The following is a 26,702-nucleotide window of genomic DNA, read 5'->3' on the forward strand; positions in this document are numbered from 1 at the left end:
AAAAAAAAAAAATAGTGTAATAAAAGGAGAATGTGACTAATACCTAGACCTTTAAGATTCAAACGTAAAACGACGTAACAAACACCGCTTCGAATGGCCTGACGTTTTAAATAGCAAATTGAGATTGATGTACCGCGCAGACTTATTAAGAAAATTTATGAGAGCACGTGTAAAACTACGAGGTGTTTACAAAACAAATCTTCAAACTGCTGTCAAACATTACGTACACATAACAATAAACAAAATACATTTATAACAACCAATTAATTTACATATATTAAATATTTTTTTAAAATAACCAACGTTGAATAGTATGATCGTTTATTTATGTATGAGTTTTAAACATTGTTAGAAGTGTATCATGTTATATATTGTTATTCTGAAAATGCCTAATAAATGCTTAAAAACATAATGATGATATTAGAATATATTTTACTTCATATTGTGATTGACGAGGAAAACTGTTATAATAACTTGCAAATGTATGTTTGTTTCTATTCACCATCTATAGATATACTTATCAACTTCTAAAAGAAGATTTTACAACATTATTAGCACGTCAATACCATATTATTACATATAGCATATCCTTTCAAGGAAAACAAAGACAACCAAAAGGAAATATTGTTAAATAGTTTTTATAGTTTCTTTAGTTAATAGCTACATAAATATAATAAATCATCAAAGTATACCTGTATTTCAGCCGACGTACTAGGCTCGCTGATGCTCTCCTCGCGGCTGCCGAGCAGCCTTGGCAGGCGGAGGCGCAGCGGCGACGTGGTGGAGGGTGGCGGCGACGGCGTCGTGGACCGGGACTCAGTTAATCTAGCGTACCTCCAAACCAATCATTCAAATATAGATATTATTTTTGTAATTAAATTTGGAAAAAATAGAGTTTAACCAAACCAAACAAAATGGTATCTAATAAAAAGTGTAACTTATTTTATATAAACATTGGACTGATTGAAATTCTTCTATTCTATTTAGTATTTTACGAGAACATATCCACTAATAACTTATTCTTTTAATACTGAAATTATCTTTTTATTCAAATAATAATGCGGCGGAACATTTTATTTTGTTCTTCCTATTAATTGCTTATTTAACTAAAAGCCAATTAGATAAATATAACATATTAATAACCAATAATAACTTATTTAATACTATTAAATCCAATAATTAATACTAAACTCACTTGTCGTTTGACCGTAGCGTGCCGTTGGAGCGCGAGCTCTTCTGGGAGTGGAACTGTTCGCTGCTAGATCCCGACATCTGCATCGCATCGACGTGAGGCTGGCTGACTACCACGGTGTTGCAGACGGCGAGGATCAGAAGAAACTCCCTTACCTGATAAAAATATTTAGATTATTTTTATTTTAGCTTCACGCTGTATCTCGCATATAGCAGGGTAGGCACAAGGAACCTAATATTAGCACACACACTTCTGAAGTAGGGTATTGACGAAAAGTAGGGTACTTTACGCCAATAACAAATAAATAATAGAAAACTGAATAAAATAAATATTTAAGCGATTTCTTTCACGTATTTATGTAGATGATGGTAAGGAACCGAATCCAACTCGCACTTGGCCGGTTTTTACTATCAATAAAGACAGCGTGTTATAAAAATAACTGATACTTCAAGTGATAAATATTAAATGTTATATTACTTGGAGAAAGTAACATACATTAGCATGCAGACGATAATTTCCGATATGTATTCAAAATGTGTATTTCAAAACGAATTTTTAAATTTGAAAGTAAAACTTTAGATATTATTACAAAAAAAATGTATATAAACTTTTATTGTTAGATAAAAGAATACATTCTATAAACAAATGTATAATTACTATCAGTAAATAAGTAGAACTGAATATATAGTGGTTTTTTATGTATCATTGGTGTAGTTGGCCGTGACTAAAGCAAACATTTAAGTATTCTTTATTTAATAATTAATTCGAATAAGCACTTAACGTTTAATCTTTTCCTTTATGACATGAAGGCTATCCAAAAATGCATTGAAGGTTGCGTATGTTCAAAAATTGAGTTTAAAATGCCAATAAACGAGTAAATGAATAGCGGCAGTATTGAAATGGTGGCGCGTCTCGGCAGCGCATGGATGGGTAATGTTTGTTGAAGTCACAATTCATAAATATTCCTACATCATTTTATCATTCGTGCAATAAATAAATTATAGGATTTTATAGCCTTAGTGTTTCTTAGTTAATATTTTATATATAAAAAGATAAAATCAAGGAAAAACTTATAATATTAAACATGTACCTATAAATTTACACATGACGGTTGAGGAATAAAAAAATAATAATATTTAGATAGTTTCGGTACGTACCTTTTGAGTGTGTTGAGCATCGTTGTTATCAAGAATATGTTGCAGCATTCTTCTATTCGGAGACACTTTCGTTATGGGTGTGACAATTGGAGGAAGGATCAAAGAAGGCTCCGCCTCTGGCCCAGGAGGATGATCATAATCAACTCCGCCAACCGTACATCGTCGGAAAACCATTTTATTTTCCGTCAACGTCCCAGTTTTATCACTGAATAGATAACTGATTTGTCCCAATTCCTCTGTTATATTCAACGCCCGACACTCTGTTCTCGTGTTCGTCACTGAGTCGTACATTTCTATATCCTGGTGGATATGATATACTTGCAAGAGCTTCGTCATTTCAATGGTAACATATAAAGAAACTGGTATCATTACTTGTAATACTATTATGTAGGTCCAAAATATAAGTAGCCCTTCATATGCCGGTTTGTCTGCATGGGGAATGAACGGCGTGTATTTGTAGAGGAGAGGACTGTATCTATCAAACCATACTTTACAACCAACTGCTCCTGCACAACATAGAAAAAGCAGTACCAGAACACACCATATGACGTCTGTGTTCATTTTCCTTTCCAACTTAGAACATTTATATCTTGGTCCGCCATTATTAAGCATTGCTTTGGTCTCGTGGCCAGCATAAACAACGATGCCTTCTACGTAATCCGTGTTTTTTATAGTGCACTCTCTCAGTAAAAGATTTTCTGAATTCAGAGACACACGACCACCGTTCGGATGAGAAATAGTTCCAGTAAACCTATAAATTTTGGTAGATGGCCGTTCAACTTCTACAGAACTTCTGAACTTCATTGGTGAAAATTCTAGCTGCTGAAATGAAAAAAATAAAATATTTATAAATTGACTGGTAAAGAAGTAGGAAAACAAGAATACTTAATAGATATTGTCACGTTATTGTCACAGTTTCCGAAGATGCTAATTTCAGTGAAAGTGTTTTCACAATTCAGTCACAGTAATGATTGTAGTGATTGTTGTGATAGCTAGTAATTCTATAGTAACCGTGCCCATCGAATTATGCAAGAAGCTCGATAGGAAATTGAGGTTAAACACAAAGCGAGGTAACAGTTCACTGAGTAACTAGTTAATGAACTACATTTTGGACAAAATTACCGGACTTATTTAATTTCTAGCCTGGTTACAAATACTAAAATAAAAACTTTTGTATATGCCATTTTAACTTTAATTCAAAAACTCTGTTATAAAAGTAACATAAGTATATTATTTAAAAGATTTAAAAAAAGATATAAAGTTACGCATTGCTATGAACAACTTACTTTTTCTTTAAATCCCGGTGCCACAACTCGTTGTTTCAAATTAGTTTCACCGTCGAGATTGCACGTGTCTAAATAGCAAATCCCCAAAGGGTTTGAGGAATGTAACAACACCATATCTGCCGGTACTGCCTCGTTGTTTGAAAGATGGACTAAATCTCCTACGCGGACGTCTCTCCATTTTACCCGCACGTACCTTTCAACTGATCTGTAAAATGAAAATTTTATTTATTAAATTTATTTGATAACTAAAAAAAATCGCGAAATTGTTATTGTATGTTATTATATAGGTTTTACTCTAAAGTAGCTCTGCTACGGTATTTGCGTATTAAAGTTCATATAAGGTCTTTTGTTCTCCGGTTCCCGAGGGCTTTCAAGAAGATTGCCTGACTAGACAGGCCAATAAGAGAAAAAAATGCAGTCTGCTTAGGGCTATGTTACCCTAAAATAGAAGAAGAAAAAAAATTAGGGAATAAAATTGCAACGTCCTAATTAATTGCATTTTACAAACTAATCTCTTAAATTATTAATATGTAGATTCTCAGCATTTTTACTGCCATTTATATGTATTATTCCGCAAAGTCGCGTTCAAATAAACCTAAGGTAGTGAATAAAAGTTTATTTAATCGAAAATATTAATGAAAACTTTTAAAATTTAAAAGTTAAATTTATTTAACTTTAGTTCACTTTATATGCTTACAAATGAATAACAAAGGATATGCTTAATGTCATATATTTTTAATCCGTTACCAAAAGTGATAACTTGTGTATGGCTGTAAATCTCGCGGTCTTGGCCTCAATGCAGTCTTTGTCGTTATAACAAAATTCAATTGTAACGTGTATACATTTCCCAGATAATTATAATAGTAATTATAAATGAATAACTGATACTTTACATTAAGTCTGTAAACTTCAGTAGTAAATACAAAAGTATTTTAATATTACATTTTTTAAAATAAAAAAATACACATGTCTTAAGTAAATGCCCAACGTGACAAATAAAGCATTATATAAAAAAAAATCAAAATGCAATAGCAGTAAATTTTAAATCCTTTCGCGTAGTGGAATATTTTTATGTTTCCTTTTTATACTAATTATTATAGAGTTGGGAGATTTATTATCTTTTAGAAAACTATCTATTAGTATAAGAAAAAGCAACATATCCTGCAAACATAAGAAAATGTGGAAACAAATTATAAAACAGATAAGCACAGCACTCCAAGCTATAGCATTAAAGATATCAAGAATCCATTCATCGTTCCAATAAGGGGTCACGACAGAGCAACAGGTAACAAAGGTAAGGCAAAAAGAAAGCGTTTAACAGTCATTGTAAGAAACTGTGCTTTCACTGATTCTTTGTTATTGCTTACTTAATTTGGATATGACAATCAAATACAGTGGAAACTTAATTTAATCGAGCCTTGGGCCAAAAGGGGGTCCAAAGGGGGTGGTTTTAAATACCACTTAAGTACTTCACCACGTGGGGAAGTACCCACATGGGTTATATCTTTAATTTACCACTTTTACAAAGTAATTTACTATTACGTATCCATAATTGAAATCTTATAAAATAAATTTCTTTGAAACATGCAAATCCTAAAAATACATCACGTATGGAAATATTACTGCACATCTTACAGAAATGCAAATTGCAGTATTATGACCAAAGAGCCTTAACCTATTAACATTACTAATTTATAATTCATTGTCCATTGTCTACAAAATTCATATATTCATGCGAAATCTTAGAATTTTTGCTTCAAATGCTTCATATTTCAAGCGTGTACGATGTACATTGTAAAATATAATAGGATTAGTGGTTTAATATAAGTGGGGGTTGTTGAGCTACATAAAGGCTACTTTTTATCCCGCAATTCCCACAGGATCGGGATCTCCGCAGATAAATACTGTGATAGTCGAGCATAGGGTAGATAAGTGCCGCCTATGTAGATAGATATGAAACAATAACTATTTATATATCCTAGTAGACATCTTTTGCGAGGAAAATCAAATAAAAATCCATACTATTCAAAATACCATGTATTTAGGGAATAAACCCATAGATAACTCTTTGATAAATACACTTAATTAAATATTCGTATAGTTCAAGCGGGCGAAGCCTGGAGGGCCGCTAGTCCAGATATCATTCTGGATAATATACATATATAGCTTCACGCTTTATCCCTAGCGGGGTAGTCAGAGAAAACGGAACGCTCTTCATACATGCCCTCCGGGGGGTCCTCATGCTTTTTGCGTGACCTTCCTCCTGTATCTTTAATACTGTGTTTTGGAAGATCAACCGAGGTCTCCCCCTACCTCTCTGACCACTCACTTTTACATCATAAATCTTTTTTGCCATTCTTTCATCACTCATTTGTTTGACGTGCCCAAACCAGCTGAGCACGCTATTCTTCATTCTCATCGTGATATCCTCGCTAATGCACTTATTAAAGGATTGAAAAAGATATCTTTACAGATTTTATATACGTGATAAATGTAAAAGTGGGTTATCGATAAGAGATAAAGTAACGTTACTAAACAGCGAACACGTTGTTTCATCACGTAATGGTAACATCATCACGGTCAATCGTCGATTTGATCTGTAAAAGCATAATCTATATTCACATATCAATCGAAAATATACTTGGCTCTGCATTTGTTTGTGGATCATTCAATGCTAGTCCGGAGGTTCTTTATTTACATACATGCATTTACTGTAGGAAAAAGACTATATAAGGTAAATATATATGGAAACTCTCTAAAGAGAGCAAGAAAAGCCTACAGGATCCAGTCACAAGATACCCCAATATTATTTTTTTGCCTAAATTTTAGACAGAATATTTGAGAAATACTAATCTAACAATATAATGCCTCAGTATGGAATCTTTAAATATCATATTTACAGTACGAAGTCGTTCCACTGCGCTACAAATATCTTTGCTTTATTTATCTTTTGTAAAATCTATTATTAGTTTACTGACTATATATTTTATCACAATCCAAAAATATCTTACTTTATATAGGTAGTTTCTAAAAAAAAAGTTATTTCTTTGGTAAAAAATATGATTGTACAAACTTAATTGCAACAAACTTTAAATTTTAATGAAATACCTAAATATTTTCAGCAAAACAAAAAAAAAAACAAGGGAAATAGGCAATTTTCAATATTATTATTTTTTAATTATAATAGGTCATAACTTCAGATACTTCAATTAAGTAAGTTGTATAAAAATTTAATAAATTATTAAATGTCTGAAAGGAGAGGAGTGAGAATGAGAGGAGAGGCTGTAAGGACCAATATACATTAATGAAAATTGTGTAAAAAAAGCCTTGAAAATTCATAGAAATTTTAATATTTTTCGCGTAAGCTAAATGTTTTTTTGATTGAAATACAATCCTATATCTAATTGATCGATATTTCTCGGTTATAACGGTTAAAGTGAAATAGAAAGTGAATATCAATTACGTGTTACAGTTACGTGGGAATTTTTGGTATATTGTCTTAGTTTGCTTTCATTTCTCTTTTACTATTGTTTAGTTAGACAATTATTGTGAAAAGTATAAAAGTGATTTTTAAAGAAAAATACAAAATTTATTAAAATGGATTAATAAAATATTAATGGCTATGTAAAAAGATATCTTAAATATTAGACATTTATTATGAGTAAATGTGGTTTATTTATACGTAATAAAAATAATTATATTAAACATATTTTATTAACGTAATTGAACTTAAAATGTAACAATACACAGAACAGTGTGTAAAAAAACATTTAGAAATTAAAACTACATTGGACTACAAACTATTACTCTTAATTTTGTGCCTATGTGTAAGAATACTGATGAAAAGCGTCCGTTTCTTGTTTTTATGAGAACATTGTCTCAGATCGGTGGCATTGGTACTCTATGATCTAATTTCTGAGCTTCCATTATTGCTGATGAGTCAGACTTACAATGTTATGGACTTAGGTTAATTAAAAAATATTATCAGAAAAGTTAATGAAAAACAACTAAATGTCTATAGTGGATATATGATGAGTCATTGACGATTTTGGTCACCGCCGCAATGTCAATAGAAAGCGTGGGATGGAAGGTTTCCGTGGTAATTAGAAGTGAAGTTTAATGTTTTGACCTCAATGGTGGTTCCATATATCGATAATATATAAACAGAATATGGTATCACTTTACTATATTATAATAAGTATTAATATATGATAACAAACATTAAAATAGTATAGAAATAATAGGTACAGCACAAAAGTAAAATATCTTTCGTATCACAGATGTCATCTTCTTTCTTTCTCTTTGTTTAAAACATTACTTCTGTAAGCTGAGATTATCTTTGATATCTTTTTATTTCATAATTTAATCATTTTGCTGTAATGATAAATATGATAACTCAAATATTTAATATATATGTGTAACTTCCTTTTTATATTAATTTCGAATTATCCACTTATTATTATTAAAATTTGTCATTCAGTTTCTAACGTTGAGATTATATTCGAAAATTTTCAATGAATAAATTAACTTTTTGGCTTTATAAATGCACTAAACAAATAATCGTTAAGTATGTTAAATATTTAGTGAAAACAGCATGCTTGAAGTGTGTATTCTGACCAAACAACAGGCACATGGTTCTGATCTTGTCACCAGAAAACACAATAAGTGCGTTGCAAACTTTCTCTCGTAGTTAGTATTTAGGTGGCACGACTAATACCCTCGGTCCTCGGTCAGTGTGCCGCTGGGCGCGTTACATCAGCATAAATCTTGGTCAGCGCGTGCAATGTGAAGGCCACCACATTCACTATCGGCCTTACTACTCAGGTCGACTAGCTCCTTTGGACATCACACTTAGAATATGAACAGAATTTATTGATTTGTCATCATATGTTTCGCAATTAACCTTCAAAATATAACTGAGTATAGTCCACATTAAAAAAAAACATGACTAAATTTGGACTGATTGGATAATATACAAATAATTTAAATATGTTATGATAACAACACTTAGAATACAAAAAAAAACACATTTTGAACATAAAGTTTCATTATAGAACGTAAATCACCTACATACTTTTAAAACAAAAGAACGTACGTACAACCTACCTAACGTCACGTGAAACGTTTAATTACATACCATTAACAAGTGTACAATAACATTTTTATCGTTCCAACCAAAGCTGCTACTTTATTTCAAATAAAAAACTTCGATTCCCAGATTTACGATTTAGTGAAATATTTATTTACGTTTATATTTCCATTTCTTCGCTCTGGTGTCGAGGCAAAGCGCGGCGTTGAGTTCTGCCACTCAACACGTAATGCCTCCAGAATTCGGATGTCTTAACACTAGGTTCCCTCTGCCTACCGCGTGATAACTATACAGGGTAAAGCTAATTCGTAGATTTTAACCACTACAATAAAAATGGCAAGATAATAGTAGCTGGTTTCGGCAGAACAACTGTGAATAATTTACATAATGATGAATTTTAGTTTCATCTTGTATTAGCACGTTGAAAACGGAACAATAACAACAATATGACACGCTTATATAGTTTGTTTCGAAATATAAATGAATTTCATAATATTTTATTTATTATTGCCAGGCCAGGTCTAAATAGGTCTAGTTTTTAGAAACATTGCGGGTTGAGTCGATTAACGCTTATACAGAAATAATATGGTCATAGTCAATTCGATTTCCGTCTCTGGCCTAAGTACTTACCTATAAAAAAATTGCTTGCCACTGAAACTAAACGTAAGGTTTTTTAAAGTTAATATAGATAAAGATAAACTTTTAGTTGGAATCAAAATGGAATACATGACCAAAGACCGTTCTTACTTGATTTATTTACAAAATTATTTTAAGGACGTTCTAATAGAATTAAATCAACTTAAGAAAGATATTTTTATAAAAAATAAATCGACGAGTGCCAAATAATACAATTTATTGCTGTTAATATTATTATACAGTATTCAAATAAACAATACCCTAAACATATAACATTCTGCGATGCTCCTGGTCAATGTTTGCAACAATTTCTTACGCGATTTCCTAAACAAATATACAGTTCGCGAAGCTTAAGCTGAGTTTTGCATTTGTGTGAATAATTATAAAACTGGAACCAGAAAGAAAAAATTAAAAATAAAGTTTATTATAAGTAAACTATATTTAAAATCAATAAAAGAAATGCTATATAAAAAATATCTAAATATCAATTCTTTTATTCCGGACATTGCATTGCAAGAAAGTGCGGAACGGAGTGTCTTAACGCTACGTTCCCTCTGTGTGCGGGATACAGCGTGAAGCTGATGTAATTTTTCTAAATTTTATATGTGTAATTGAAGATTAATAGGTTAATGGAATATAAGATAATTTATTTATGCATTATCAATAAACGTCATGTAAACTGAAATTGTGATTAGTAAAATGGTTGGATAGGCATGTAGTACCAATAATACAATGCCTTCAATCTTCATGCATCTCCACACTTCGCATGGCTTGTAGGGAAAATTTTATCATGAGCCACTTTTACATACTTTCAGCGAAATTTTCCGACATTGCTTAATGTAAAATGGAACCCAATGCCACATTTAGAAATAGACCTACCTATTTAGAAACAGATCGACTATTTGCTACAACTACGTCACCGGTCACGATGGAGTTGTTATTCTTATTTTCAAAAATTTACAACTCCACCGCTTCCGTAAGCTATCACATTGGCCTCGCTCAGTTTGTATGTACCTAGTGTTTCTTCCTCATATTTCATCCGAGCGGAATCAACGTGACCTAGGTAGTCTAGGCCAATTTAAATTTAGCATAGGCACACGTCGGATGATAAAATAACCTTTAAGCTAAATTGGAATAATTAGATGTCTAATTTCACTACTTATAATTTAGTAAATTGTATTATTTTTAAAATAGCAACTGTTATTTAAAGATTTACATTGCAATGTAAAACCTATATTAACTAAACTATTCAAGAGCTGTACAGACATAACATATGATAACAATTAAAAAATACGTTATTTGTTTAAGACATAATTTTAATACAGTAGAAACTCGATTATCCGGCCCTCAGTTATGGATAAAATATGGATTCGCGATTATCCGGACAATCAACCGCGAAAATTATTTTATACAACCTACTACAATGAAACTTAAGAAAATTTATATGTATGTACATAAGTAAATGTGTATATAATTTATTTGTATAAATCGTATGTTGGAAAATCTTAATAATTTCTTAACAAACGTTGATTTTCATTTCATTTCAGCTTTTTTTATACATTCGATTATCCGGACTTTCGATTATACGAATGACTAACGCACGACAACAATTAGTCCGTTTAATCAAGTTTCTACTGTAATTTAATAAATAATATTCAATGATTGCTTAAAGATTACTTTTTCTGTTTGACCAATACATTGCAAATAATCTAGTAGCTTCCTATACCGTTTTTACGTATTTTATTAATTACTCATCGAGCGTAACTTTTATAAATGCTTATCCTTGTATAAATGTTCAATTAATGTCAACCAGTTTTATGCGAGTGTCAGTGTCATTTCAATAACTTAGCCTTTTTCTTTCATAATATACTTTTTAAATATTTATATACATATAAATGAAAGAATACATCATCTAGAGTAATTATTAAGAGAAACGAAAAAGAATTATAATAAGTACCTACTAATAAATAGTAAATAATTATATAGAATAGCATACTTATGTGTTATTCTGATATATAAATTATCACTTCTATTTGCATTTTTCACTCATTGTAGAAACGAGCCGTTTCATGGACTATTTAATACGTACATTGCATTTATAAATATTAGGAAAAACTTTTCAATTAATTATTTGGTATGGGCTATGGGTGCCGATAACCAGGTTTATTTATTCATTTTGGTTCAACAAGCAGTACCTACGTGGTGTGCGAATGTTATAATGCGCGGGTCTAGTAATTAGTTCTATTTACTATGCGAAAATTCCGTAAATTTACATAAAAAATATATAATATACTAAAATAACTTAATAAATAGAGACACGATCACAAAATAATATTGAATTCGTTATGTTTTTTGACGTGTTAATAGTTATGTTATTTGCAAGATTGGCCTAGTATATCTAGTATAGTACAAAAAATGGATGGATTGGATTTCTATATAAATTGCAATACCACCTACAGATACCGGTGTTAAGAAATTGCATTCAAAAGTTTTTGTTCAAGTTGGTTAAGAAAAAGATGGGCCATATTGAGAAAAGATATAATTAAATAAGTGATGTACCAACGAAACGAAATACCAATCAACTATATTAAATAGAAATATCCATTACATGACTAAGGAATTGCTTGAGTTGTTCTAGTTTACTGTTTAGCCTAAGGTGTGCATCATATATATTATCTTTCCTGCAACTAACTGTTTTAACGGAACATTAACTTATAAACACTCATAGAAAGTATCTCATATATCTCATATTTTTATGTATATTTCTTATTTTTTACACATTTAGTAATGGACGCCAATTTCTAAAATATAAACATTTCTCTGATAAGGGTTTGATCTAATAACATTAGCTTACTCGCTTTTTAATAACTATTTTAATAATATAATCTAATAAATAAATATAATAATAAGGTGTAATTATTACAACATAAATAGTTTTCTATATATATATATAAGTACTGTCCGTTTAACTTAAACAAATTACTTAAATCAATTTAATTGTATCTAAAAGCTAAACTGCTTTTAAACAACACTAACTAAAGTCAAACAAAGGGGCAGGCATAAAACAGTGTATCAATCATAGTAACAGCGAGCTATTAAAGCTAATACGTCTTATTTTTAGTTCTAATTAATGAAACCATTATGTATGTATATGTATATCGATACACAACTCATAACGATATATTGAACTTTAATAGCTACCACCTACCTTCTATGAAGTACAAATATAAACTACATTAGTAATTCCGATAATACCGGGATTCACGGGGATACCGCGGGATTATTAGTAGGTTCAAATTTTATATTTATATAATACTAGCGACCCGCTCGTAGCTTCGTCCGCTTGAACTACGTAATTATTAATTAACTAATCTGCATTACCTTCATTTCCTATTAATAATATCATTTAAAACAATATTGATACTTATATTGAATAGTAACTTAATTTTGTCAAACCATATTCTTTAAAATAGTATCATTTGGTGATTGTTATATAGAAATTAAACAACCACTAAATGTTTAGGGGAGCTTGCCAAAATACAATAGTGGAAACTGCAAATAAATCGGTTAAGCTGTTTCTGAACGATCTTTGCTTTTCATTGCCTTCATACAAGATACGTGACAGTGGAAATAAAAAAAAACACTTACCTGCACTGTCACGTATTTAGTTAAAAAACCATTAAATAAGATTAACCTAATCGGTTAAACATATAGTTACTAACTTGTTTTAAATGGTAGTTACCCTCGTACTGTCAAGTCGGTAAGAACAAATTTGCTTCAATATATCTTATATAGTCAATATACCTATAACATATTTGCCTCTCTTCTATGAGCAAAATTACAGTCTCGCAGAATTTTAAATAGATAGCAAATCGAGAACGCAGTTAAACACAGTTAAAAGTCATGATAACAATAATGTTAAGTGCTCTACTTTATATCAGGTGAGATTACTGTATAGTGTACACAGATAATAAACGATCGATTTTCTATTTTATAAAAGGAGTATTCATAATATTTATAAAATAATTTTTCATAACTTAATTAGTGAGGCCGTGGTGGCGAAGATGTAGAAGCATTTGTCAGTAAACGCGACGGTAGTGGGTTCGGTTTACACTGGAAGAAATGAAACATTTAATATTTTCAAGTATGAGTTAGATTACTTGTACCTACAATCTATTACCAGAATACATTTAAGACATTACGTTACTAAGACAGTACATTTAAGACATTACGTTACATATGCGTACATATGCCACAATTGTTTAAGTTATTTAAGGAATTTAGCTATTTATTAGTATACTTTAACCATGGCTTATCGATAATAAGAAATAGTCACGTAGTAGCACTACCGTTATTATTCGCTTTCTATAAGGCGCGTGCGGAGAAACTCATGCGCGGTATACTCGTATGTCAATATCAGTTAAATTATGTACAGTATGAAATTATGTCAGTAGTTAGTTGCAAAAATATATATATTGTTTTAGTTTAACATACGTTTTCAGTGGAAAGATAAGTGTTTCCATGAAATAGTACGTTACCATTTAAGCTAGATTTGTTATCGGTAAGTAAGAAAAAAGTAACGAAAGGTACAGCTATCTGTAGAAACCAACATAGTAAACTGCTAACAAAAATTGCATATTAATATATATTTTAAACTATGAAAATACGTTTTAAAGATTTCGAAAATTCGCGAAATTCAACGCCGTGTGTGCTTCGACAGACAGAATGAAATGAAATGATATTTCATAACCTGCCGCGTTTACACACGCATGTGGCTCTGCCGACCACTTATAATCACTTATGTAAATCGAGAATTTAAATCTTTTCCAGGACCTTTCTTTACCTAGATACAAGCTTAGCATTGAACTAACGCGGCGGTCATTGATTTAAAATAATTAATTAACTAGACTAGAAAGTAAGTCCGTCAAGTGCACATTTAATGGAATGGCAATTTTTTTCGCAAATAAACGTAACAAGTAAACTCGTAGCTCGACAGTTTTGTGGGGAAGCCATTTACAAAGGCCACACTAACATTATGAGTCACTAGCTTGCAACTGATCGAGTTAAGTTTTATGAAATAGTAAGGGAAGTTCCAAAGTACATAAATTTAATGCAACAGGTATTAACAGGAAAATTAAGTAGTGAAATTTCGTCTGCGAAAAACTGCAAATATACCAAAATGAATTAGGAAGAACGAAAAGTTATTATTTATTTGTCATTTACGAAAGAGATTTTTAAAAAATAGAAAGAAGAGAATTAAAAAATGATTTTCTATAAAATTTGACTTTATAGTACTTATCTACCTATAGTAAAGGAAAATACAAATAGCAACTAAAATTCCTCCTCCCAACGATGATTTTTTCTTTTACATATACAATATTTACATAATAAAGAACAGTCTAAAACCTAACAGCATAAATTAAGCAATCCATTTATGTAAATACAAGATGACGTCACCGAGTTTGACGTGGTCGACTTACTCCCACGAACACATTATTACTTTCTAAGAAGAAAATACTTTATGTTTTTAGTAACCAACCAACGATTTCTTGGTGTTTTTTAAAAAAATATTACTTATAAATTGATCAATTTATAAGTAGGTAATAGTTTTTAATTTGAAATAAAATAAATCTAATTGGCATAAACATAGGACTGTATGGTCGATGGTTCTGGGTTCTATTTCTACTCAGGTGAATGAAATATTTAATATTTCATTATCTCGCTTTGGTAACAAGGCTTAGAGTTCCGCCAGACAACACGCAAGGCTTCGAGAATTCTGCGGAAATCGGGGAACAGAAGTGTCTTAAAGGGAACGGGGAGTCTTATCACTAGATTACCTCTGCCTACACTGCTATGTGCAGCATACTACATAAAGGTAATACAAAAACACTTATATTATTTTTTTATTACAATCAAAATTGTAACAATATTTTGTATTGTTTAATTAGTTATTAATAAAATACTATAAATAATCGATTTTACTTTCAAAGAAACCACTCAATTATTACCAACAAAAAAAAAGCATATTGGCATAACATCCGGTAAGCGTTTAAGAATAGTATCTGATTAAAAGTAAGATAAATCACTTAGAGATAAGAGGTCTAGGACAATCAACAACTGTCGCGCAACAGTAGGAAGTGATCGGCGTGTCCTCGAGCGACCAGTACAAACTGGAGATACCAATACAAAAGCCTATTCAGAACCGCAAAACGCTATACTATTCGTCTATATTTTACGATAAGGTTAAATTGAAAACTGTAAATCATTGGCAAGATATACTCCATCGACCTTCAGTTGTCAGAACTAACAACTAGTTTTCTAAGCGAATAGCGACACCCGTCTATCGGCTATTGCAGATGCATCCTGCTGCATGTTTCCGTTATATTTACATTGCGTCAATTTATACCCCGGTCTCTATAAAATAGGCGATAAATTAAAATAATATTTTAGCTCAATCATAAACGTTACGTAACTTCCACTGTTTTGACAGTCGCGAATTAATTATGAAAAAAAAGAGAAAGATTTATTAAGGATTAATAAATGAATACTTTTCATTTTTACATAATATCAAAATATAATAAAACAAAAAAAAATGATTTAATGATAAATGACTTTCTACATTTTTAATGCAGCAAAAAGATCTCTCAAATTGGAGACCAGCCAAACCTGAGAACACGTCATAATGCAATTTACTTCATAACTTTACTCTAAAAACAGAACAAATTTCAAAGGTCATTGCGGCAAAACAATTGGCAACCGTTTTGCTGGAACGTGTAACCAATACCTATGATATTAAATCATATTGATACAAGAAATGATGAAGCGCTTATTAGTTTCCATGCATTGGCCAGAAAAGACCTTCGGAGACGATTCAGTATATTAAATGTAGCGTCTGCTAGTCACTTGTCCACCTATATATCATTAATTTACTACTAGGTATAATAAAAACTTTTTAGTATTCCGTGCAACCGCGACGTTAGCGTTTATAAATTAACATTACCTTGCCGCTAAGTTTAGTTTTGCCAAATACTGCAGATATAAAGTTTTATAGGTAGTGTCTGCTTTTGTAAATTTGTAAATACATAAAAGTCTTATATACCTACCTACAAATTACTCGATAAACGACTATTTTAAATTTTGTCTTAGGTAGGTATATAAATCTCATATACATAAAAAAAATGATTTCAGCTTCACGCTGTATCCCGCATGTAGAAGGGTAAGCAGAGAGAGCCTAAATGTTAAGACACTCCGCTCCCTACTTTCCGCCGAATTCTAGAGGATTTCATACCTAATAACATGGATACAAATTATAAAAGATATTCACACATATATTCATACATTTTAACGAAAATGCCATATAATAAAATATACACAATTAAACAATAAAATATTGGATTATTTTTCATACGGAACAGTAACATAATATTCCGTTTAGTGATACGCATAAGCGCAATTGACTTCCTAATTGGCACAGATTGGAGACGACCCAAGAGTAGATGAGAATGAAAAATAATGTAATACCTAAGTACCTAGTAGTATTGTTTACTTGTATATCTTAAGATATTTGATCAATGCTTAAAATGTTTTAAAAGCCACATTCATATAAGCAAAAAAACTTTACTTTTTAAATTATACACTAAAACAAAAAATAAATTCGAAAGACCTTAATTAACAATTTTTTATAAATTATTTAGAGGTCTCCATTTTATCAAGAATCAAGTTGTGCGCTCAAATGATATTGAAACAACATAGAGGACAAATATATTTTGTAATTTTAAAAAAAAATAACCTTATCATATTAGCTTTATTACAGAAGTTTTCAAAGGGAACATTTAAATTTTGAAGATAATTAATGTATAATTAGTGTACTTAATTATTGTTATTTTCATTATAATAAAATTTTACTAGAATATAAAAATGCTGATTATTTATAAAGGAGCGCTAGCCTTCTAGATATATTGACCCTGCTCTTGATAAAATTCATTACCACATATTACGTGTATACACAATGCAAGGATTAATTATATATGGGCACGCCATCGAATATATTAAAAAAAATGTAATCTAAAAGAAGGACAAATACACATACTGAGGGTCGACTATTCTACATGCACACATATTTTCATAATATTTATAACAAACAATAAAAATGACTGAAAAGAAAATCAAGACAGATCGTTAATACTGTAAAATGTTCTATAACATTGTTTTTACTTCGTTTTGTATAATATAATAGAAAACAAGGAAATTAATAACAAGGAAAAATCATTAAAAAATATATAGTGGAGGCCAGTCGTAGTGCAGGGGCACAAAGTGTGACTATAAACGCGAAAGGTTGTAGGTTCGATCCTTACTCGATGAAATAAAATACCTATTTATTTAAATTTATATTTCCATTTCTTCACTTTGGTGTCCAGAGTTCCGCCACAATAATTGCCCCCAAAATTCAACGAAAAGTGAGGAACGGGGTGCCTTAACACTAGGTTCCCTCTGCCTACTGAAGCCGATAAAAAAAAAATAGTTTCGATAAAAACTAAAATAAATACTGTACAAAAGTTGCCGCTACACAATTCGCTGCGCTATTTAAATCCGACTCCGATCAAATCTATAAACAATCACAAGATTTGTTTTATATCCAGTCACGACTGACCTATTAAGTATAAAGGTAGACTGGCAGCGTCAGTGTTTCAAATGAACAATTATAAAAGGTAAACTGTACATATACTATAGTGTATTGGAATAAATCAATCATGTAGAACAATATAGGAAGTTATAGTTTAAAATACTCTTTATACATATTTGTACTTACATCTATGTTATAGAGTCAATGTAAAGGTCACTATTAAGGAAACGATTTTTTGACGTTGATTTTTTAAGGTAATACTTAGAGATTCAAACACTATAATATATATTTTTGAAATGCACAAATACTATTTAGATGTATAATCATATATTTGTATATAAATAGGGCAACATATGAAATTCGTATAAAATCAAAATTTAAACACGATTTAAAAAAACAAAGATGTAATATAAAAAATCAAAAACAAGTATATTAAAATAACACATGCGCCCTTGAAGTAAGTACAACTAACTTTTTTAAAAAGTTATGTTATCGCTATGGTTTAAAATAATTTTTATATTATTTATTTAAACAACTCTATACCTTGGCAGAGATAGCGGCAGTGGAAACGTCAGAAACATTTCTTATACTATAAAAACAAAGAAATAGGGCAAAAATATATAAATATATTTATATAATCTATATGTACAATATAATATAACATAGTATATTGGCAAAACCTTAGCAGCGGTCGAGGGTATAATGAAGCAAGTGATTAACAACGCGGAGCAGTTAGAAACAATTATCGCTTTAGTCCGGCAACAATTAGCGAACTGCAGATATTACTAACCATCATGAGGAAACATCGATACTACTCTAACAAAAGTATTTGTCACGGAGTTTCACACAAAAAAATCATTTAAATTCTATAGGAAAAAATAATAATTTAGGCAAAATATATTTTTTTCGTCCTATTATGGCAAAAGTTTTATCTTCAATAGAAATTTCGAGAAACATTCATTGTTTGTAATTAAAATGACGAAGAAAATAAACAAGAATAATATAATAAATATTAAAAAGCGCAATTTAAAAAAAAATAGCTTAAAACATATGTTAACTTGAAAAATATCTACGACAGATGTGAATATTGAAATAGCCTATAAGTAGTTGGCTTCAGTAGTCGCATAAGGTAAATTAACACTGAAACCCCGCGACTGTTTGTCTAAAATTACACCTAGTTGTAGGGTTAATGTTAAGATTTCCCTTTGCGCATGGAAAATGAATAATACCCTGGTGGAAACCGCAACTACTATTATATGGATTGTTGAACGTGTTTAACCATTTATTTAGAAGAATAATTATTCAATGATATTTTTTTCTAGACCAATATTGAGTATTGAAAATGTTAATTTAATTCATTTTTTTATAAATATTAAGATATATAGAATACAAAAAAATTAAACACTTCTTATAAAATAAAAATATTCCACACATTTAGTTCTAAAAAATCTATAAAAAGATAAAAATATTCCATTAAAGTTGGTTGAGTCGGCTTTAGTTCCAGTTCGTTGGTTCATAAATATATTAATTGACAACGTTGTAAAGCTTTTGGTACTTAAATGGTAAATATAGGTTTATATCTCATCGACTGCTAACTATTACGTAATTGTCAAGTTTTTCCGTCAAGATTTGTATCATAATTTTAACAAAACAAGCGTAATCAAAAAGGGAAATCTTTTATATAATTACGTAAGATATAATAATAATATAACAAATTTTTAGAAAAAATGTGCCAATACAGGAGTTTGAAATAACGCAGTTGTAGTTTAAATATTGAAAAGGAGTAAAGAATGCTATTATTTTTAAAAATAATACCTAAAATGTCTAAAATAAATAGAACGCAAACAACCATATATATATATATATACACTTTTGTATAAAGTGATATAAACGTTGCTATGGTAACGCGTATTGTACGCGTTTATTGGGTCTTCAGTAAACAATAATTGCGCATCACAAAGTTGTGAGTTTTTTCTTATGTTAATTTTGTGGTTAGAGATATAGACAGACGATAATAGAATTATTGCTTAAATTTCACATTTGGATGACTGCCACACACTTTCACATTAGCTAAGCCACCTACAATCCATAAATCGACGTTTATTTCAGTCCCTTCACAAAATAAATCCATATGCAGACGTTTGCTATTTTAATCCTAACTTGATCTACTGACCTATATAAAGGTACCCTCGGATACAAATATAAATTATTTTATTCAGCGTAGCGTAGAAAGTAATTTTTTTTTAATTATATTATTTATGCAATTACATGATTTTACAATTCCACATAACTAATGTAAGCGTTATTAATAACTATTATATTATATGATATATGTAGTATTTAATAACTTTTTAAATGTGATGATGTGACGTATACTAATCATGATGGTGTTTACGTCAGGCGTATGGTAAAATATCAATGTCAAACTAGTAATAAAAATGGAAAAAAAATATAACACACATACATTAACATAATTATAATATCATAGTTAAATTAAAGATTTTAGTAAACGTGAAAAGGTCATACGTTAGTACGTTAAAGGCGCGAGCCATAATTACGTAAACGTATAAGGAATTTACGATATGTACATACATAGAGTTGGTTATTTTTTCCTCTATGTTCTAACGAAGCTCAATTATAGTTATATAATAATATGATAAACAAATAATTAACTTCGTAATGCGTCCGTACTTCGCGAGTTCTAAGCTGAGCTTTGTATTTGTGTGAGTATATATGTACGAGTATAGTGTAGGTGTAAGGTCACTTGTAGTTGCTTGGCCTAAGCTGGTTTATACAGATTTTTATTATTAATTGATTTTCTAATAATAAACCTTATTTTGAAAAGTTTCATTTTGGCTCCACTTTAATAATTACTCACACAAATGTAAAGCTCAGCTTAAGTCTCGCAAAGCAAACTGTGACACTTACAACAAACTATAATTTTATTCTAACTATATTTATTATCGATATTTTTTTAAGTATCGGTAAATACCTGAGTTAAATTTGCACAAGTGTTTGTAATTTGTCGTAGAAACCAGCTGCAGCGTGAGGCATGGTTCATTAAGCAGAACAATACATTTTATATGAAGTGGGTCCCCTGCTCAGTGGTCCTAATTGTAAATAAATCGTTTATTCTTAGTATTGAATACGAAAAATAAAACAAATCTATACACGACACTGTCATTGAAAACAAATTATAGGTTTATAAATTATGAAAGTACTTTGCAGAAAGATATAATTTTTATAAACTTTTATTTAAAATCATAAAATGTTGATGACAGTATAATTTTCTCCTTAAGCGGAATCCACTTTGGTTTTACCACGGTGCAAACTTGCCATGACCATTTATTTCTGTTCTTTATTTCCTGTTCTTTAACGCATACAAAAGGATGCTAAATATAACTCGAAAATAAACTATTATAATTATGTAAAATTTTTGATAATTATTAATATAATACGGGGAAATTTATTAATAAAAGTGTTATAACATTTGCCGTTATTATTATATTCATTATTCATGCACTTCCCAGAATAAGTGGGGTAGGCAAAGGTAAAGAGAACCAGAAAAGACCTATAAAGATATCCTCTACTACTTCATCATCATTAGTATCAGCTTTTCGACACCTACTATTGAACATAGGCCTCCCCCAAGGATCTCCACGCCGAACGCACCTGCGTTGTCTACTTATAAATATAAAATATTGTTTCATTTACTTTTAGGTAACCATAAGGTCTAATTAAATTTAAAAAACCTGCAAAACAAATACATTTACGATTTTAATCTCCATCTGTCGTCGACCGGATCCGTACTGAATTCGCTGCACGCCCAAGACCCGGTTTCCTTAATATCTGCGCGTGCGACACAGTACAGCATAATAACATAGCGACCTCAATGGAAATATATCGCGCGGACTACATTAGAACAGTTTGTGAGGGATTGCGATTCGCTTTCACTTTACTTTGTTTGTAATTTGTAGGGCTTAACCGGGCTGACGGTATCGTCTTTCTATTATATTATTTACTGAATGAAAGTTGCTTTTACTATATACGATTTTTGAGTATTAAATATTTATAAAACTGTAAAGAAAATCAAATTAAAATAATTATGATATTACTCATTAACCTATATTAAATATATCATTTATCCAAAATATCATTAATATTAATGATTAACTGGTTCATATTAATTATATTTTTGATATAAACAAATATGTATTATAAGCTTTATTATCTAGTGCAATACACTGTACATTACACAAGGGTAAGGCAGATGAAGGTCACCTATTCTAGATATAGGGCCACATTATTATAATTATAATAGCCCTGTAGAATAATCGTTAAATGGACATTTATAACCAATAATAATACTACAGATATAGCACAGAAAAATAAAACAAAATATATAAAATAATTTCTAAATTAAATCGTTCTAAAGTACGATACGTCATACAGTTACACGAACACTAAATATAAAAGAATAAGAAGAGAGAAGTAGTGGTCTAGTGTCCAGACACTCTGTTTTTAGCTTTCCGCCTCAATATTAAGATATTAATGCATGTTGAATGAAACGGAACGAAACAAAATTATTCGCCGCATGAATTAATTAATTAATTAATAACATTGTACACGCGAAATTCCTTAATGACAAACACATTTTAATATTAATAAAAACATATAGTATCAGTAGCTACTATACTAATTAAACTTAGTATATTAAATTCAAATTTCCTGGTAAGCTAAATATAAATTAGTACTTTATCCTTGAAGCTTTTACGACGTTGGTATTTTATATTGTGCAAGCAATATACCTAACTTGAACTACCCTACCCCGGCGCTGTTTATTACTGGAAATCTCCACTGAACAGAGCCAACCACCTCGTTTGGTCGTGAAAACGTATCGTAAAACGGCCAATGTGATACGTGATGTAAACGAACGAATTGCGTTCACTATAAGTGGTGTTTACTTGTTATACGTGCCTAAATTGTTATTCTTACAAAGTTTTTATTGACAACCGATACATATAATAAAAAATAAACATTAAATCAGCTTCACGCTGTATCCCGCACATAGTAGAGTAGGCAGAGGGGGAACCTAGTGGTAAGACACTTCGTTCCCCACTTTCTGCTGAATTCTGGAGGCATTGCGTGTTGACTGGAAGAACTCGACACCAATGCGAAGAAATGGAAATATAAACGTAAATAAATATTTCACTTCCTCGAGTGCGAATCGAACTCATAACCGTCGCGTTACAGTCACACCCTTGTGCCGCTGCGCCACGACAGCCTCTATGTTATGATTTCGTTACGGCTGAAACGTGCCCGGGTGAACGGTTATCGTAGATTCAAATTCATGTTTACAATACTTTATATATGTTTTTTTAGTAAAGAAACGCCTGGCATTGAGTTTGGCTACACAGTGCCCAATGTCTCTCAAAGTAGAAAATACAGAATGATTAAGCTTAGTTAATTCTTTCTGCGAATGCAGTATAGTTAACATATAAGAACAATATTTAAATATTCTAAGTATAATTACATAATTGGTTGAATAAGTCTTAATTATTATATGTTAAACAATAATGAATATATTAGTAGCGCGTTCAGTTTCTTTTAAATTTAAATAGCTTTCTAAGTACCTATGTAGTTATCGTGAGAAAACTATTATTATTGAAATTGTTTATTGCCATTTGACGTGCTCGAAGGAGTTGGCGTGCATCGTAAACAAACAAACAAACGGACAGCTTATGAATCAGACTAATCGTATGTTGGTCAATAAATAAACATACGTACTTTGTTATACTATTAGTTGCACAAGGAATAATATTTGTGTTTATTTTAACATATATTTCCGGTGTTATTGGGTGAACGGAGTGAATGTAGTGATAAGTTACTCTATTTTCCACTTTCAGCTCTCTTATTGATATGCATGTGAGATGAAAAACTGATAGCCACTTTACGCCAACACATATATATTTCAATAATATTTATATATTTTTTTATATGAAATTAATAATTTATCCCAAAAAGTTCTAAAGCGTATATCATTTTGCAATAATCCATTTAAAGTTTAATAGTAATTAAATAACAATAAAAAATTTCCATGCTAACAAAAAAATAATTATTCATTAAGAAACGATTAAACTTAACGGTATTTATATTTAGAATTTGTTTTCACGACAAAATTTAAAGTCTCTCACGAATACTGAGTCATATAAGACTAAAATGACCCACAAAGGTATAACTTTCTATGTGAAATTATGACTTTGAAAAAACATGACGTTTAATGTTTGTATAATTTCAAACAATGAAGCTGATTTCAAGATTTGACCCTGGTTATTCTTTGTCCATTAAAAAAAATACATATAAATAATATTTAATTGAGGCCGCCGAGGCGTAGTGGTACAGTATGTAAGCTCTTGCACTGTAAACGGGACGTTAGTGGATTCGATTCCCACTCGGGGGAATTAATTAATATTGTTAATTAGTATTTCCATTTCTGCGCTCCTGAAGAAACAAAGCGCGGCATTGAGTTACGATAATCAACACGATAATGTCTTGATAATTTGGCGGAAAGTAGGGAACGCCCTTCAGGTTCCCTCTATTCACCAGTTAAAAATATATTCCTATTAGATAAGCACCCACTGTTAACTTAGTTGTGTGACACATAAGGAGTTGTGTTGTGTACGTTACATCATGATTTAATCCGATTGCAGGTAAATAAGATTATAGCACGGCCATCTTTTTTCTGCGTTCTCGACGTTTATTACGTATATTTATGAAACTACTTTTTCCTCTATGTATTTAGTATGCTTTAGTGTTAAGAATTGTTTAAATATATAACCTACATATATAAAAAAAATAAGAAATTGCAGCAGCGGTAGCAGAGTAGGCATTAGGTCCATCAACTTCTGTTCTCCAGACCACGCTTAATTTAACAGAATGGTAAAATAAAAATTATTTAAATAGATATCAGTCAGATCTATGCCATTGCACTGCGACGGCATGGCATTTGCCGACAAAAAACGGAATTTGTCATTGTTTCGTCTTAATAAGTTACCTTAGTATAGGTAAATTTCTAAGATCTTTTTTTATCTTAAGCTATTCAAAAACTATATTTTATTGACACAATTACATATTTTAGGTTTAGTCAATAAAAATATTAAAACTGATTGAAATAAGCAGTATTCAAGAGGAACTATTTGTAACTATTTTATAAGGTGGAAAGAAAAATATAAGGTTCCTATGTCTCTACTCAAAGGATAATTACAAATTATTGATTTGCAAGTCATCGTGATTATACAAATTCCTTGAATAAAAACGTGACATAGAGCGCATAACACTCATTTAACAAATTTTATATTGCAACAAAACAACAATATCAAAATTATTGAAGTGACTGTTAAAGTGACAGGTTTTGGGTTCGATTTTCACTCGTGAAAATAATAGGTCGAAGAAATGAAAATATAAAATTTTGTGAAAAGTGCGGCGTTGAGTTCCGCCACTCAACACGCAATACCCCTAGGATTCGGCAGAAAGTGGGGAGCGAAATATTTTAATAATCGGCTTCCTCTGCCCATCCTGCTACATGCGATAAATTACAAAAAAATAAGATAATATAATAAAAATCAAGAAAGATTAATGGATCAAAACAAGTATTTAAACTAGAATTTTCTTTGTTAACGTTTATGTACGTAGTGGGTACAACGTATGACAGATAAAACGTAATGACGCTCTAATGAAGGCAATTAAAAGTAACTTATCTTAGTGGAAATTGCATAACCTGTTTCAAATATATCAATAGCGTAAATCTACTTTGAGATGAAATGTTTATTATTAGGTAAAGATTAATTTAATTTTTAAATCTGTTCTGACTGTAAACACGACGGTCGTGGTTTCGATTCACAATTGGGGGAGTGAATTATTCTTACTATGCGTATTCCTCGCTCTAGTAACGAGACAAAGTGCGACGTTGAATTTCGCTAGTCAATACGCAAGGTCTTAAAAATTGGGGAACGGAGTATCATAACACTAGGTTCTCTCTGTCTAATCTATTAAATGAGGGATACAAAGAAAAGCAATAAAAAAATACACTTTATTTTTTGATAAACTAGGTCATTTTAGTAAGAATAATAAAAACAACAATTGGAAACGGCTGGATGACCCTAACACCATTAGATTTTTGTATGTACTCGTATAATTAACGTGTCCATCGCGCTTTATAGGGCGTCCTTGAAACATCAAATCAATGAAAGCCATTGATGGTCAAAGAAAATTACTTATCGTTAAAGTAACGTGCCTTGTTTGTCCTCATAGAAACTGATGGATTTAACTATGATAATTGTATGTATCTATACAGGTTTGTTTTTCCATTAATATTTTGATAGTGAAAATATATTAATATAAAAATTCATTAATTATAGATAATATACGATAAATATAATAAGGGGATTTCCCCTTTGAAGGCAATACTAAATATTTTTTGTACAATTCCCCATTTTTTTCAAGTAAACCCTAATTCTTTTAAATTAGTGTTTTAATTAAAACTAAAGATCCTTCGTAATTACAACCAAGATCACAAATTAATCCTTAAATAGAATGTTCAAGTAGCTAGCAGTGAAGAGTGAACGTTGCATAATGGAGGTAAACTCTGTTTACAGGCCTACTTATGAAATATTTGAAGAGCTTCGATCACTCCACACCTGCCTGATACAATAGTAAAACC

The 26,702-nt window shown here is 30.6% G+C and overlaps 1 protein-coding gene and 1 long non-coding RNA gene across 4 annotated transcripts in view; one reads left to right on the forward strand and one right to left on the reverse strand.

Annotated features, from left to right (window-relative positions):
• LOC146529819 (phospholipid-transporting ATPase VD) overlaps positions 1-26,702 on the reverse strand; it is a 44,767-nt gene that overhangs the window by 11,849 nt on the left and 6,216 nt on the right. Inside the window, exons 2-5 of one of the 3 annotated variants that reach the window (XM_085200600.1) lie at positions 3,636-3,840; positions 2,350-3,168; positions 1,196-1,347; positions 693-834 (exon numbers count right to left, since the gene is read on the reverse strand). In XM_085200600.1, the coding sequence (XP_085056726.1) occupies positions 693-834; positions 1,196-1,347; positions 2,350-3,168; positions 3,636-3,840 (1,318 nt within the window). Of the gene's footprint in view, positions 1-692; positions 835-1,195; positions 1,348-2,349; positions 3,172-3,635; positions 3,841-26,702 lie in introns of all 3 variants that reach the window. The other 2 variants (XM_085200601.1, XM_085200599.1) reach the window with 2 other exon arrangements.
• LOC146529820 (uncharacterized) lies at positions 792-1,877 on the forward strand. Its single transcript, XR_014878924.1, has 2 exons — positions 792-933; positions 1,213-1,877. It is a non-coding gene; the product is annotated as an uncharacterized LOC146529820 (long non-coding RNA).

Source organism: Heliconius melpomene, chromosome 17 (genome assembly GCF_056956725.1).
Source record: "Heliconius melpomene rosina isolate 202511_hmr_F chromosome 17, ASM5695672v1, whole genome shotgun sequence".
NCBI lineage: Eukaryota > Metazoa > Arthropoda > Insecta > Lepidoptera > Nymphalidae > Heliconius > Heliconius melpomene.